This window comes from Geotrypetes seraphini, chromosome 12 (genome assembly GCF_902459505.1).
Source record: "Geotrypetes seraphini chromosome 12, aGeoSer1.1, whole genome shotgun sequence".
Classification (NCBI taxonomy): domain Eukaryota; kingdom Metazoa; phylum Chordata; class Amphibia; order Gymnophiona; family Dermophiidae; genus Geotrypetes; species Geotrypetes seraphini.
The window spans coordinates 72,266,323-72,279,825 of NC_047095.1; the positions used below are offsets into that span (position 1 = coordinate 72,266,323).

Genomic DNA, 13,503 nt, shown 5'->3' on the forward strand with positions numbered 1-13,503 from the left:
CTCCCACACAGTCTGGATAAAACACACAAGACCAGTTTATTTAATACATGTCCATCATCTCAAGAATAGAACTGGCTTCGGGCTGGGATTCTGCTCCTCTTTCCATGCCAACCTATACCAAGTGTCTGAAGTCATACAAATTTATGGTGCCTCTCTGGGGTCCCATCTAATCTGCCCTGTCCCTAGTTCCAGCTGTGACCCCCTGACCCCTCAAACCTCGGCACAGTGTCAGACAGCGCTGACCGGGTCCCGGTTTATAGTGCTGTCGTCATGAAGGGCAGAGAGGTGTGAAGGGTCAGCAGTCACCCCAGTGTCAGGGATTTTCTCCACAGGGTCAAAAGCATTTTCAGCCACAGGACCCCAATAACTCAAGTATTAAGGACTAGAAGATTAATTAAAGTGATTAATGTAATTGGCAAATAAATCTCACTCTAAGAAGAGAGCCAGAACTTTGGCTTATCGTCAGCCAGTGCATTTTGGTTAAAGGCTGTTTTCTTTTAATGCTTCTTTAGAGTTGGGAGTGGCTCCAGAGAACCAGAGAAGGATGGATATAGTTCCTCTCCACAAAGGCAGAAGTAAGGGTAAAGGGAGATGGGTGAGGAGAGAGTGCTAGATGTGGTGTGCTTAGATTTTAGCAAAGCCTTTGCTTTGCCATGATTACACATAGGCAACTGAGTGTCTTCAGTATAGGCCTTAACGTAACTGACTGGGTTAGAAACTGGTTACATGGAAGGAGATAGAGGTTGGGGGCAAATGGACGGAGTTCACACAGAAGAAAAGGATGTTATCAGTGGTGGGCCAAAGGGACTGGTCCTTGGCTTGGCTCTGTGGTAAGGGGTTGCTTCTTTGCAGATGACATCAATCTCCAGAGGGTGTGGATAGGATGAGGACAGATGGTCCAGGATTTAGCACTGAACTAAGATTCAGTGCTAAGTGATGCACTTGGATTTTTACAGGCTATTTTGGGGGGAGGGAATACTTCTGTGCAAACAGGTAGAAAAGCCTGAAAATGACAACAGGAGGTTATGGTGCCATTGTTTAAGCCTCTGGTGAGGCTCCATTTGGAATACTGTGTGCGATTTTAGAGAGCACAAGATATAAACAAGATGGCGTCAGTCCGGAGGGTGGTCTCTGACATAAAGAGTATGGTGACAGACTTACAGATCTGATATCTCCATGGCGTTAATGTATAGGAGGCGAGAAAATTTCACAATGAGAGAGCATAGGATGACATTAAAAGAAGGAAATACTTTTATACAGAAAGGGTGGTAGATGTGTGGCACGGTCTCCCGGTAGAGATGGTGGAGACAAAAACTGTGGGACAGGCACGTGGGAGATGCTGCGAATGGGCCAGTTGGCCTTTATCTGCCATCACGTTTCTAGCCAGTGGCGTAGTAAGGGTAGGAGATGCCTCACCCCCAAGTTGCTCTCTCTGGTGAAGGTACGGCAGGGTAAAGGGGGGCTGGGGGTGATCGGCCCCTCCCCCCTCTTACTAGGCCACCGTTTCTAGCTAGTCCAGATATAAGTGGTTCAGGCTGGAGTGCCTAACAAGCCAGAAAGCTCAAGGAATTACAATTTCAGGGAACAAGAAAATATGATATCAACCTATTCTAAAGGACATAAGTGACTGATGCTCGGAGGTAGCCCAGTGATGGGGCGGCTAGTTCCAGGCTCTTTCTAGCTGCCGTTCTGGTGCTCTTCTCCCTGGCCAGGGGACCGGTGATGCCTGTGGTCCGTTTGGGGCTGCCTCTGGCTGCTCTGTGTCCTCTGCATGCTGATGGCTCACAAGAGTTTCACTTTTCCCTTCCTGGAGAAGGGATTGAAGCATCTTGGTGTCTTCGGTGTTGCTGATTTCTGGAGCGGTTACATTCTCCATTTCCTGTGAAAGGATGCTCAGATAAGAAGAACGAATACAAAATATTCCACCGATCTGCTCCTGAGAGATTAGTTTCCCCATAGCCACAGCTTTAGACGCACCCCTCATGCCTACCCTTCAGCGCCTCCTGCTCTTCTGTTATTGACCCCCTCCCCCCAGCTCTGCCAAAGCACACCTGTGTCATAGAGCTGCTTGCTTTGCTCTCACCTGCAGTGTGGCATTTGTCGTGTAGAAGGTACAATTTCCACAGAGGTCCTTGCTGTATGTGCTACGGATGGCTGCCTCCACATAGGGGTAATGAAGAAAACTCAGTGGCAGCTGAATCTGAAATGTAAGTCGGCCACATCTGGAAGACAGAAACCGGGGTCAGGACTAAATCACAAGAGAAGCTGCCGCTTTGTTCCCACCAGAAGCACTTTCCTAATCCCCTTATTTGCCCAGCATGTCTGGTTTGATTAGATTGTAAGCTCTGTCAAACAGGGACTGTTTCTTTTGTGTTTAGTGCTGTGTAAGTCTAGTGTCATTAAACTAAACTAAACTAAACTAAATTAAATCTTGGGTTTATATACCGCGCCATCTCCACATCGGCACGATTTACAGGAATTATAATGAGAAAGGAACTGCAAGGAAGGGTTGGGTGAAGATCGGAGAAGGAAGAGTGTTAGTGGGATAGGATGTCGAAAGAGGAGGGAGAGTTAGGTTTTTGAGAAAAACCAGGTTTTCAGATGTTTACGGAAGGGTTGGAGAGCACTCAGTTTCCGAAGAGGGGAGGCAAGGCTGTTCCAGAGCTCGATGAATCTGAAGAGGAGGGAAGTCCCCAGTTTTCCAGGGTGGGAAATGTCTTTTAGTGAGGGGAAGGATAATTTCGATTTTTGGGTAGGTCTGGTGGTATTAAGATTTGAGGAATTCCAAGAAAGTGGAATTAATGGAGGGAGGATGCCGTGGAGGATCTTGAAAGTTAAGTGTCATTATAGAACATAAGTACGTAAGATTTGCCGTTTGCTGGGTCAGACCAGTGGTCAATCGTGCCCAGCATTCCGCTCCCACGGCTGCTCTTAGGTCAAAGACCAGTGCCCTATTTGAGTCTTGCCTTACCTGCGTATGTTCTGGTCCAGCAGAAACTTATCCAACCTTTTCTTGAATCCCTAAAGGGTGTTTTCCCTATAACAGCCTCTGGAAGAGCGTTCCAGTTTTCTACCACTCTCTGGGTGAAGAACTTCCTTACGTTTGTACAGAATCTATCCCCTTTTAACTTTAGAGAGTGCCTTCTCGTTCTCTCTACCTTGGAGAGGGTGAACAATCTCTCTTTCTCCACTACAGGGGCATTATAGCATTCTTAGCCTTTTTTACCATCCCTTTTCTATTAATTCCTATCATCTTGTTTGCTTACTTGGCTGCCGCCACACATTGGATGAAAGGTTTCAGCGTATTGTCTTCAATGACACCCAGATCTTTTTCTTGGGCGTTGAACTCCCTGGTGGAGCCTAGCATCTGGAAACTATAGTTTGGGTTATTCTTCCCAATGTGCATCACTTTGCATTTGTCCATATTAAATTTCATCCGTCATTTGGACGCCCAGTCTTCCAATTTCCTAAGGCCTGCCTGCAATTATTCACAGTCTGCATGTGTTTTAACAACTTTGAACAATTTTGTGTCATCTACAAATTTACCCCTCGCCTCCCTTTTATGAAGCTGCGTTAGGCTTTTTTTATCGCCATCCTTGATGGTATTAGAATTCCTATGAGCATCGGAGATAATACCGCCATTGCTGGCGATTATAAAAGCAGGCTTTGTAAAAAGGGGTGAGGGGGTTAATCCCATCACTTGTTCCAATTTCCACATGATTTATAAATAAGTCAATAACATCCCTGTGGCACTCTCCCTATCTTCTGTTTTCTGTCCAATGTTCTACACCGAGACAGAGGGGAACCAAAAGATGCTAGAGAAATCTTTCAAATGGGAAACCAGCAAAGGTGTGACTGACTTGTCATAGATGAAGAAATCATCCTTCTTTCCTCTGAGGCTGTGCCAGACGTCAGGCTCCTGAGGGGACTGCTGATACACGGGCACGCCAGCGGGAGCATGGCGCAGCAGCTCTGAGTACATTTGGAAGGATAGCTCTTCTCTTTCATTCACAATCAGGTAACTCACATTAGACAGTCCTTGACGAATCAGTTTATCCCGCAGGCTACCGAGGCTGTGTAAATCAGGAAAGAAAGACACCAGGCTGCAATGTCTCCTTTCACCATCCTGAAAAGCTCTAAACTAGTCGGAAGTTTGCTGATTCCCCTGCCTTAAAAAGCAGAAATGTTGTAACTCAGAAGTATCTGGGACAAGCTTGTTCACCTCCTCCCCATATTCACTTCCAGCTCCTTGCCAGCTTCAGACTGTAGTAGTAGAGAATGACATGGGGACAAATTTTTCCCTGTCCCGTCCCCGCAAGTTCTGTCGCTGTCCCTGTCCCATTCCTGTAAGCTCAGCTTTAACCACTTATGATTTTAAGGTGTTTGAGGCTTGTTCAGATGAGGACAGAGCTTGCAGGAATGGGGCAGGGACAGGGAAAGAACTCATGGTGACGGGACAGGAAAATGAGTTCCCATGGGGAAGAGAAAAAATTTGTCCCTGTGTCATTCTCTGTCACCCCAGATACAAACTCAGATTATGAACCCTCTGAGACAACAATCTGAAATTAGCTTATCTTGATCTACGACTGTGTTTCCCTAAAAAAAAGACCTAGTCGCTGGCAGCAGCGCTCTTCCCTCCCCCCCTCCCCCCCCCGCTGCTGACACTTCCATCCGAAACTCGCCCGTGAGACCAAAATACCAGGCAACAAACGGCAGCGTCGGCAGCACAGGCTGCATCATGGCCTTCTCACGCCCAGGCGTTCTGTGTGCCGCGTTGCTGATGATATCAGTGATGCGGCAGAGGAACGCCTAGGCGTGAGAAGGCTACAATGCAGCTTGTACTGCCGGCACTGCCGTTTGTTACCAGGCATTTCAGTCTTGCGCTCAAGGTTTGGATAGGAGAGACAGATGAAAGGGTCAGTGGTGGGGGAGGGGGTTGGGAGGGATAGAAAGATGTACAGGGGGATGGGAGGAAGGGAGGGATAGAAGCTGCAAGGGTTCTGCTGCAGAAGGGGAGGGAGGGAGGGATAGAAAGATACTGAACAAGGGAATGGGTGAGAGGGGAGGAAAGATGTGACACATGTGGGAGAGAGAAAGGAAAGAGGAAGAATTGGGGTGAAGGAAAGGAAGGTCGAGATGATCATTGTACATGAAAAAAATAAGATCTTCCCCGAAAATAACTCCTAGTGCCTTTTTGGGCCCAAAATTAACATAAGACAGACAAAATCCCAAACCCCTGGCCTTCTCCTAAAAAATTCCAATTACCGTATTTTTCACTCTATAAGACACACTTTTTCCACCCAAAAAAGTGGGTGGAAAAAAGGATGCGTCCTATGGAGTGAATACCCAAATCCCACCCCCACCCCCGTTACATTCCAGGACCGCCGACCGCCCCTTGCCCGCTGCCGGTTGCTCACTGCCGAAATGAGAAGGGAAAGGCCAGGCGGGTGTAGCGATTGCACTCTGCCAGCCCAGAAACCTTACCCCCGATGTCAATTCTGGCCCAGACCTTCTCCCCAACGTCACAATTGACATCGGGGGTAAGGCTTCTGGGCTGGCGGCGTGCAATTGCTGCACCCGTTTGGCCCTGCCAGATGCCGTGCTGCTACCACATCGGTGGTAAGAGTTCTGGGCTGGCGGCATGCTTCTGTACCTGCCTGGCCCTTCCGGGTGCCGCTCTGCTGAGCCAGGAGTCTGAGCTACCCCCACCCCCCCTGCTGCTGCTGCTTCAGCAACGTGTCCTCACAGCAGCAGCAGCGGGAGGTAAGTAAATCCAGCAGGCAAGCTTGGGGGAGGGAGGAAGAGGACAAAGGCTGGAAGGCAGTAAAGGGGAACACAGGAGGGAGAGAGGAAGGGACAATTGTTGGGCCTGAGGAAGGAAAGAAAGAAATCACCAGACAATAAAGGTAAGAAAAATGATTTTAATTTTCAATTTACTGATCAAAATGTGTCAGTTTTAAGAATTTATATCTGCTGTCTATATTTTGCACTATATTTGTCTGTTTTTCTATAGTTGTTACTGAGGTGACATTGCATATTTTAAAAAGTCCTCTCCCTTGACATCTGTGCTCTGTCTCTGCCTGCCCTATGCCCTGCCCATCCCGGCCTACCACTAGACCACCAGAGGGGGGACAGGATACAGAGCCTGGCAGGGAAGGGGGACAGGGTGCAGAGCCTGGCAAGGAGAATTTGGTTCAGAATGTTTTTTTCTTGTTTTCCTCCTCTAAATCTAGGGTGCGTCTTATGGTCAGGAGCGAAAAATACAGTATCCCTCCATGGGAAGAGGAGAAGCACCTCAATGCCTGTTACTGGGCCAAGTTTCACAATAAAAGCCACAGTGAACACAAGGCCAGCATGGGCTGCTGCTTTTCAATATTTTTCGGGCTGCTGGGATGGAATCAGAAAATTTAATTCAGTATAAATGTTGGGAGACAACATGGCAATTCTGTTAAAGACAAGCATGGTGGTTGCCATGGTCACCTTTTCATAAATTTAAGCAGGAGGGGGGGGACTCAAGTTCCTTCCCAGTAACATTTTGTTTTAGGACCCCAAATCTGAACTTACACCAGTGCAATTGAGGAAACCCATTTAGCAATTCTAGTTCCTACCTCCAGGCACCAGTACAGACCACGGTAGTCAATCCTCCAGCCAGACACAAGCACATATCACAGCAGCCCCACTCCCAGATACACACCAGTACTGACCCTGGGAGCCCCCATCATAGACCATGGCAGACCCCTCCCCCCTCTCCCTGCCTTCCACATTTCTGGTGATTTTATCTTGGAGAACTGCAATGACATTGTAGAAAGGATCAGTGTCATCCCAAGAGTCTCACCTGGCAGCCTGCAGGAGGCAGAAGTGTCAGCTGGCTTTCAGAAGTGCCACTACTGTTACCTGCCCTGTATTCGCCTCCATAGGTGCTTCCCCGTTGATCTTCCAGGGTGGTGCCGGTTGGCAGATCTGTGACTCATTCTGCGTTACTGCTGCCAGTTCTGCCACTAACCCCAGCAAGATGAAAAGGCCCAACGGACCCATAGCCACAATCTGAAAGACAAGAAAATGATTTCCTACTCTGGACCTTTCTTGAAAGACCTGTTTCCTAACCTAGGACCTACAGCTGCGATGGGAGAGTATAACATAACTTTATACTATCACAATCTTACGACTTCTAGGAGGTTTACACTGAAGAGAAACTGGACAACCAGCGATTTACAAAATACAAATACTAAAAGTACAATATATTTCTCAAGGATAGTCAGTATAGAATTATTAAATTTAGTATGACTTCTGTTTAGGAAAGAAATCTGTCAAACAATGCAGTCTTAATTTCTTTCCGAAAAGTGCCATAGGTTAACCTGGCTCCGTTGATGTAATTGCCTAACCAAGACGGCTGTTTGCTTGCTTGAAACATGAATTTTCTATCCAAAAAGGACCTATATTTACAACCGGTGATCCTTGGATAGGCAAATACATGACAATTTCTGGCTATCCTAGTAGGGCTGTATAGCATGAAATGAGGTAAGAGATAGGTGGGGGCTCTTCCCCAACCCATTTTGAAGCAGATACAAGAGAACTTAAATATTATTTGTGCCTCCACAAAAGCAGAATGGACATGACAGTACATTCGCTCTGCCATTTGCTCCTTGGGCAACAGGATTTGGATACGTGGCAGGAGATGATGCCATTATCGGCTTTCCTTCAGCTGAAGGGGTGGGTGGGGTGAAAGAAGGAGGAAGACTCTAAGCTGTGCTTTCAAACTCGGTTCTTCTGCTCGTAGTTACTGTTCTATGATCAGAGGATGATTTCAACACAGCAACACAAATGTTTTTACAGGATAATAGAGTAAGCCTCATAATGAAACATTAGGAGAAGAACAAGAAAATACCAGCAGAATCCAGGCACTTGGTGAAACTCGTAGATGGAAAGACCCATGTGCTGGCATGTTGAAGTTCCCAAAACTGGGGTCTGTGTCATCTTGTGATGCTCCTTATAGAAGTAATGGATTGAAATCAATCTGGCTGCTTGAAACACTAAGAAGCAGTTGCGACCTGAACAAAAACCCTACTGGTGGATTTGCAAAGCAATTTACATGGGCAGAAGAGGCTGTTGCTCACTTAAATTGGACTCCGCATACCTGCTATCGATATTCAGCATTCCTTAATCAGGGAGGTCCACTGAATCTCTGCAGTAAGCAACCGTTCCTAAAGAGGGCAGCAGAGAGGTGATCTGGAGGATGCACAGTCAGGGAGGAACCAGCAACTATGGGGGTGCTGGGAATATTCCGTGCCAGCAGCTGCATAGTTAAGTGACCAAATAGGAATGCAGATATAGCAGTCCTGACTTTGGTTATTTAGCAAGCTGGATGCTGGTACTGATTACCGGCTGGCATCTACAGAGCTTCTGGCTAGCGGGCAAAGATGCACGCTCTTCCTGAGTCCCATCCGTCCAATATGGTCAGACAGTGTTGCTGAAGGGGGCTCTTTGGAAATGTCAAACATTCAGCCACCTGCAGTCCCTGCTCAGAGTGTGTGGTGCAGTGGTTACAGCTGCTCCTTGTGACCCCGGGCAACTCACTTAATCCCCATTGCCCCAGGTACATTAGATAGAGTGGGAAAAATGCTTGAGTACCTGAATAGTTTATAATCCACATAGAATAGTAGGAAAATGACCTCTATAGATGGAGCTGCTAGGGATTGCTCCTACCGAGGCTTCCCCACTCTGTATTTCATGGAAGGGGGTCTGATGGCAAGACATGGGAAAGCTTCCAGATCCACTTATGTGGGTCTCAGGTAAACACTGGTAGGGACCCACAGAAGTTTGGGCAACCAGCAGCAGTCCAGTCAGACCCAGATACGCAGGGCCAGTGCCTTGAGTTGGCCTGGCTTTCAATATCTGGGACTAACTTAGGTGGCAACGCTCAGCGCTGGATGTGAAATCTTTTTATGAGAATGTCAATCAACAGTCAAACAGAAAAGTCTCGATTCGCCAATCACCTGTCAATCATGCGACAGCGCCTTTTAGAGAATCACGCCTCCGATGCTGGAAGTGTAGACCAGGGTTTTCAAGGCCTAGATTTCTGAGGTTAGCCATACCCAAATTCATTTGAACTCCCTCCCTTCAAAAACCTGACTGTCTCTCCTTCAACTTCTCTCCTTTCCCACCCAAACCCATGGACTAGCTACAGACCTGTCCGTATACCTCTACCTGCACGTTGTAATGACTTTGTTCGCTGCTATATTGTATACCGTCTGGAACTGAAAAGGTATGATGGGATATAAATAAAGCTATTAATATTATTACAGTGGCATTAGGTGTCAGAAGTGGCTTTTGGAGGCGCGATTCTGGTGCTGTTTATGTAAGCACTGGTAGGCAAGTTTCAAGTTTATTTCGTATTTAATAAAATTGCTTTTTCAATGATTACAAAGCGATGAACAATAAAAATTTTTTTTTTTAAATAAGGGAGACATACAGTTATGGGATAGACAGACGTATAATCCATAGGGAAATCGGGGAAGAACTTTTAAATGGCATTTCCCTCTTAACTAAGGTGCCAGTACAGTGCCTGCCGGAACCTAAATTAAGCCGCCATTTCTAGAATATGGGCCATAGTGTCTCAGACGCCCCAAACTCCCTGTCCCAATCCCACCCCTTTCATAACAAATCTTTGTCTGTATTATAATTCAAGAAGCAGACATAACCATGACACTGTGTCCCCAAAGCTTCCCAACCCCTAGGAGCCCTTTACCCCCCACAACACCTAGCCTGATATGTACAAAACAAGAGGCTTGTACTCTGATAACCAGCCAAAGCCCTCCCATAATCCCCCTCTCCCAAGAATTGGTATGGATTGAAAAACAAGGAAGTAATATTATGCAAGAGCCGAGAAATTTTATACTCTACTACATGCTTCAGAAGGTAGATTTTGAATGTAACTTTCCCAGATCAACCAAAAATATTGCTCGGTGGACACGCTGGTAAATGATCCATTGGTCTGACCCAGTATGGCTTTCTTTCTAGGGCTAGAATTAACCTCTCTAGCTTCCAGAAGCATCAAAGCATTGAATGCATTTTTTCCAATGCCAAAACGAGGAAACATCAGCACCATCTAGTGTTGTAGGATACACTTCCTCCCCACTACATCAGCCTTAACAACAAGTGTCGTCCCCCATCCCCCCTAACTGTGGAAAGGCTTTCTCCCCTTTGGAATCAAAAAACCCAAAGGATGAATTTATCCAATATATGTCCAAGATATGTATGGATGCTTTTCCAAAACCATACAACCTAAAATATACTCTCTATACGGCACCTGTACAGTAGAGAGAGCCTATTTTTCTCAAATGCAGGATCACCGATTTATCACAAGTGTGAATTACTTGAGAGTTCTCCCTCCCCTTGTGAGCCTGGATTCTAGAGAAATATGCTCTCTCTCCTGTAATAGCCCTAGAGCAAATGGGTCCAGGTGAAATTTGAACCGTGGCTCAGAATTCTGCAAAATGGTAGAAACGATTATAAAAAAAACAAAAATGTGGAACACGTAGACAAACATGATTTAATGAGACAGAGTCAGCATGGGTTCAGCCGAGGGAGATCTTGCCTCACAAATTTGCTTGACTTCTTTGAAGGTGTGAATAAACATGTGGATAAGGGTGAGCCAGTTGCTATAGTGTATCTAGATTTTCAGAAAGCTTTTGATAAAGTTCTTCACAAGAGGCTCCTGAGAAAATTAAAGTGTCATGGGGAGGCAACGTTCAGTTGTGGATAAGGAATTCGTTATCAGATAGAAAACAAAGGGTAGGGTTAAATGGTCATTTTTCTCAATGGAGGAGAGTAAACAGTGGAGTGCCACAGGGGTCTGTACTGGGACCGGTGCTATTTAACTTATTTATAAATGATCTGGAAATTGGAACGAGTGAGGTAATTAAATTTGTAGGTGACACTAAACTGTTCAAAGTTGTTAAAACGCATGTAGATTGTGAAACATTGCAGGCGGACCTTAGGAAATTGGAAGTCTTTGCATCCAAATGGCAGATGAAATTTAATGTGGACAAATACAAAGTGATGCACATTGGGAAGAATAACCTGAATCACAGTTATTCTAGGGTCCACCTCGGGGGTTAGCACCCAAGAAAAAGATCTGGGTATCATTGTAGACAATACGATGAAACCTTCCGCCCAATGTGTGGCAGTGGCCAAAAAAGCAAACAGGATGCTGGGAATTATTAAAAAAGGGATGGTTAAGACTAAGAATGTCATAATGCCCCTATATCGCTCCATAGTGTGACCTCATTTGGAGTATTGCGTTCAATTCTGGTCTCCTTATCTCAAGAAAGATATAGCGGCCCTAGAAAAGGTTCAAAGAAGAGCGACCAAGATGGTAAAGGGGATGGAACTCTTCTCGTATGAGGAAAGACTAAAACGGTTCTGGGCTCTTCAGCTTGGAAAAGAGACGGCTGAGGGGAAGATAGGATTGAAATCTACAAAATCCTGAGTGGAGTAGAACGGGTACAAGTGGATCGATTTTTCACTCCGTCAAAAATGACAAAGACTAGGGGACACTCGATGAAGTTACAGGGAAATACTTTTAAAACCAATGGTAGAATATTTTTGGCCAGGTACTAGTGACCTGGATTGGCCACCGTGAGAATGGGCTACTTATGTTCTTAAACTGGGCTCCAGTTCTGATATTATACATCGAGATTTGGAAATAACAAAAATCTACATGAACAATACCACCTCCTCCCCCAATATTGTTAGAAGTAAGAAAATGCTGATACTTCATAATATATTAGTTAGTCTCAGATATTCCAAACTGCTCCTTGTGACCCTGAGCAAGTCACTTCATCCCCCATTACCCCAGATACATTAGGCCAGGACAGATAGGGAAGAATGCTCGAATACCTGAATATAAACCACTTAGGCCATAATTCATCTTCTTTCAGACTTTACAACCCCTCCAACTCACAGAATGTGCTCTTAGTCCAGGCAGGGTCCAACCTTCCTGTCTTCTTTAAAGAATCTCTCTGTCTGGTATTTAGCAACCACAAGTTCTGCCCTTTTGTAGCCTCAGAGGAGGGAGGTGTTAAGCATACACAGGAGGGGGGCAGAACTGGAATCTTGAACTGTATACGAACCAACCAGTGTAATCAGAACTTCAAGTGGCTCAAAGGTTCATGTGTCCCAAAATCTTAGTCCAAGAAGCAACCTGTTAAACAAACTCAACTCCCTAAAGACAGGATTATACAAAACTATGAGGGGGTGCTGGAAAGTTGTCAGCCCAGTCAAGAAGGGGATGACATGCAGCCATGAAACGTACATATTCACCCCTAAATTCAACGTGTCTGAAGTTTCTGTAACCCTTCCAAAAAATACTGTCTGGTCATGCAATCACCTCCAAATCACTCAAAAATGGTCAGCCTTTCAAACTCTTTTTAAGGTTTGGAAACAGAAAATAGTCAGACGGAGCAAGATCTAGTGAGTAGGGTGGATGGTCTATGCACTGAAGCCCCAACTGCGTCAAAACATCCACCGTTTGCCAGCCTTGTGAGCAGGTGCTCTGTCTTGCAAAGAGAAAATTCCTTTCCTTTTTTATTTCAGTGCCTCTTCTAATCGGCACAGCAAATTACAGTAGTATTCTGCATTAACTGTTTGGCCCCTTGGAAGATAATCAGTCATTACAACACCTTCCTGACCCCAGAATACTGTGGCCATGACCTTTCTTGCGGACTTTTGTTTCTTGAATTTCTTTGGCTTTGGAGAACCTGAGTGCTGCCATTGCATGGACTGTTGTTTTCTCTCAGGACCATAGTGGTGGAACCATGTTTCATCAATAGTAATTAGTTGTTCCAAATCGTCGGCACCAGCTTGCTGAAAATGCTGCAAAATCAACTTGGAAGTGTCCACTTGACATCGTTTCTTGTCAGCCTTCAAACATTTGGGCACCCACTTGGCTGATAGCTTCTGCATACCCAGCTGCTCATAAATTATACACACAACATGTTCCTGAATATCTGTAGTGTCTCATCAATTACCAAAATGTGGACTTGGACGTGGTTAACAATTTAAGGTCTCCCAGACCCTGCTGCATGTTTGATCTTAAAGTCTCCACTAGTGAGATTCAGAGAAAAATATTTCGATTCGATTCACCCTGTTGAATCAATTTTTCGATTCGATTCACTGTTAATGACACAGCTTTTTAAGTTTAAACATTTTATTTAACCAAGGCAATATCATATCAAAAATTCCCAGCTTCTATCCCCAGCCCCCAAGACTCACCAGCCCCCATTCCGATTCATTTACTTACTGGACTGGATATTAAATTGCAGGGAAGAGAGAAGAAATACGGGGAAAGAGCCAGCCAAAAATAGTATTTGCTGCTGCCGAGGTCTGCTGCACGAGGTCCACTCGCTCGCCGATTGACTCTCCCACTCCTTTCATTTCTTCTGATGTAACTTCCGGTTTCGCAAAACCGGAAGTTACATTAGATGGGTAGAGGCTAGCGGCATG

The 13,503-nt window shown here is 45.6% G+C and overlaps 1 protein-coding gene across 2 annotated transcripts; it reads right to left on the reverse strand.

The window, feature by feature from the left end:
* Nucleotides 1–11: 11 nt before the first annotated feature.
* LOC117346048 (selenoprotein Pb-like) lies at nt 12–12,029 on the reverse strand. Of its 2 annotated transcripts, none has more exons than XM_033915273.1 (5): nt 11,963–12,029; nt 6,836–7,044; nt 3,861–4,073; nt 2,084–2,222; nt 12–1,879 (listed from the first exon to the last, which is right to left on the reverse strand). In XM_033915273.1, the coding sequence occupies exons 2-5, from the start codon at nt 7,033–7,035 to the stop codon at nt 1,661–1,663; spliced, it is 771 nt and encodes a 256-aa protein (XP_033771164.1). In that variant the 5' UTR covers nt 7,036–7,044; nt 11,963–12,029; the 3' UTR covers nt 12–1,660. The 2 variants fall into 2 exon arrangements, with proteins under 2 accessions (XP_033771164.1, XP_033771163.1); XM_033915272.1 differs by having other exon boundaries at nt 11,899–12,021.
* Nucleotides 12,030–13,503: the final 1,474 nt, after the last annotated feature.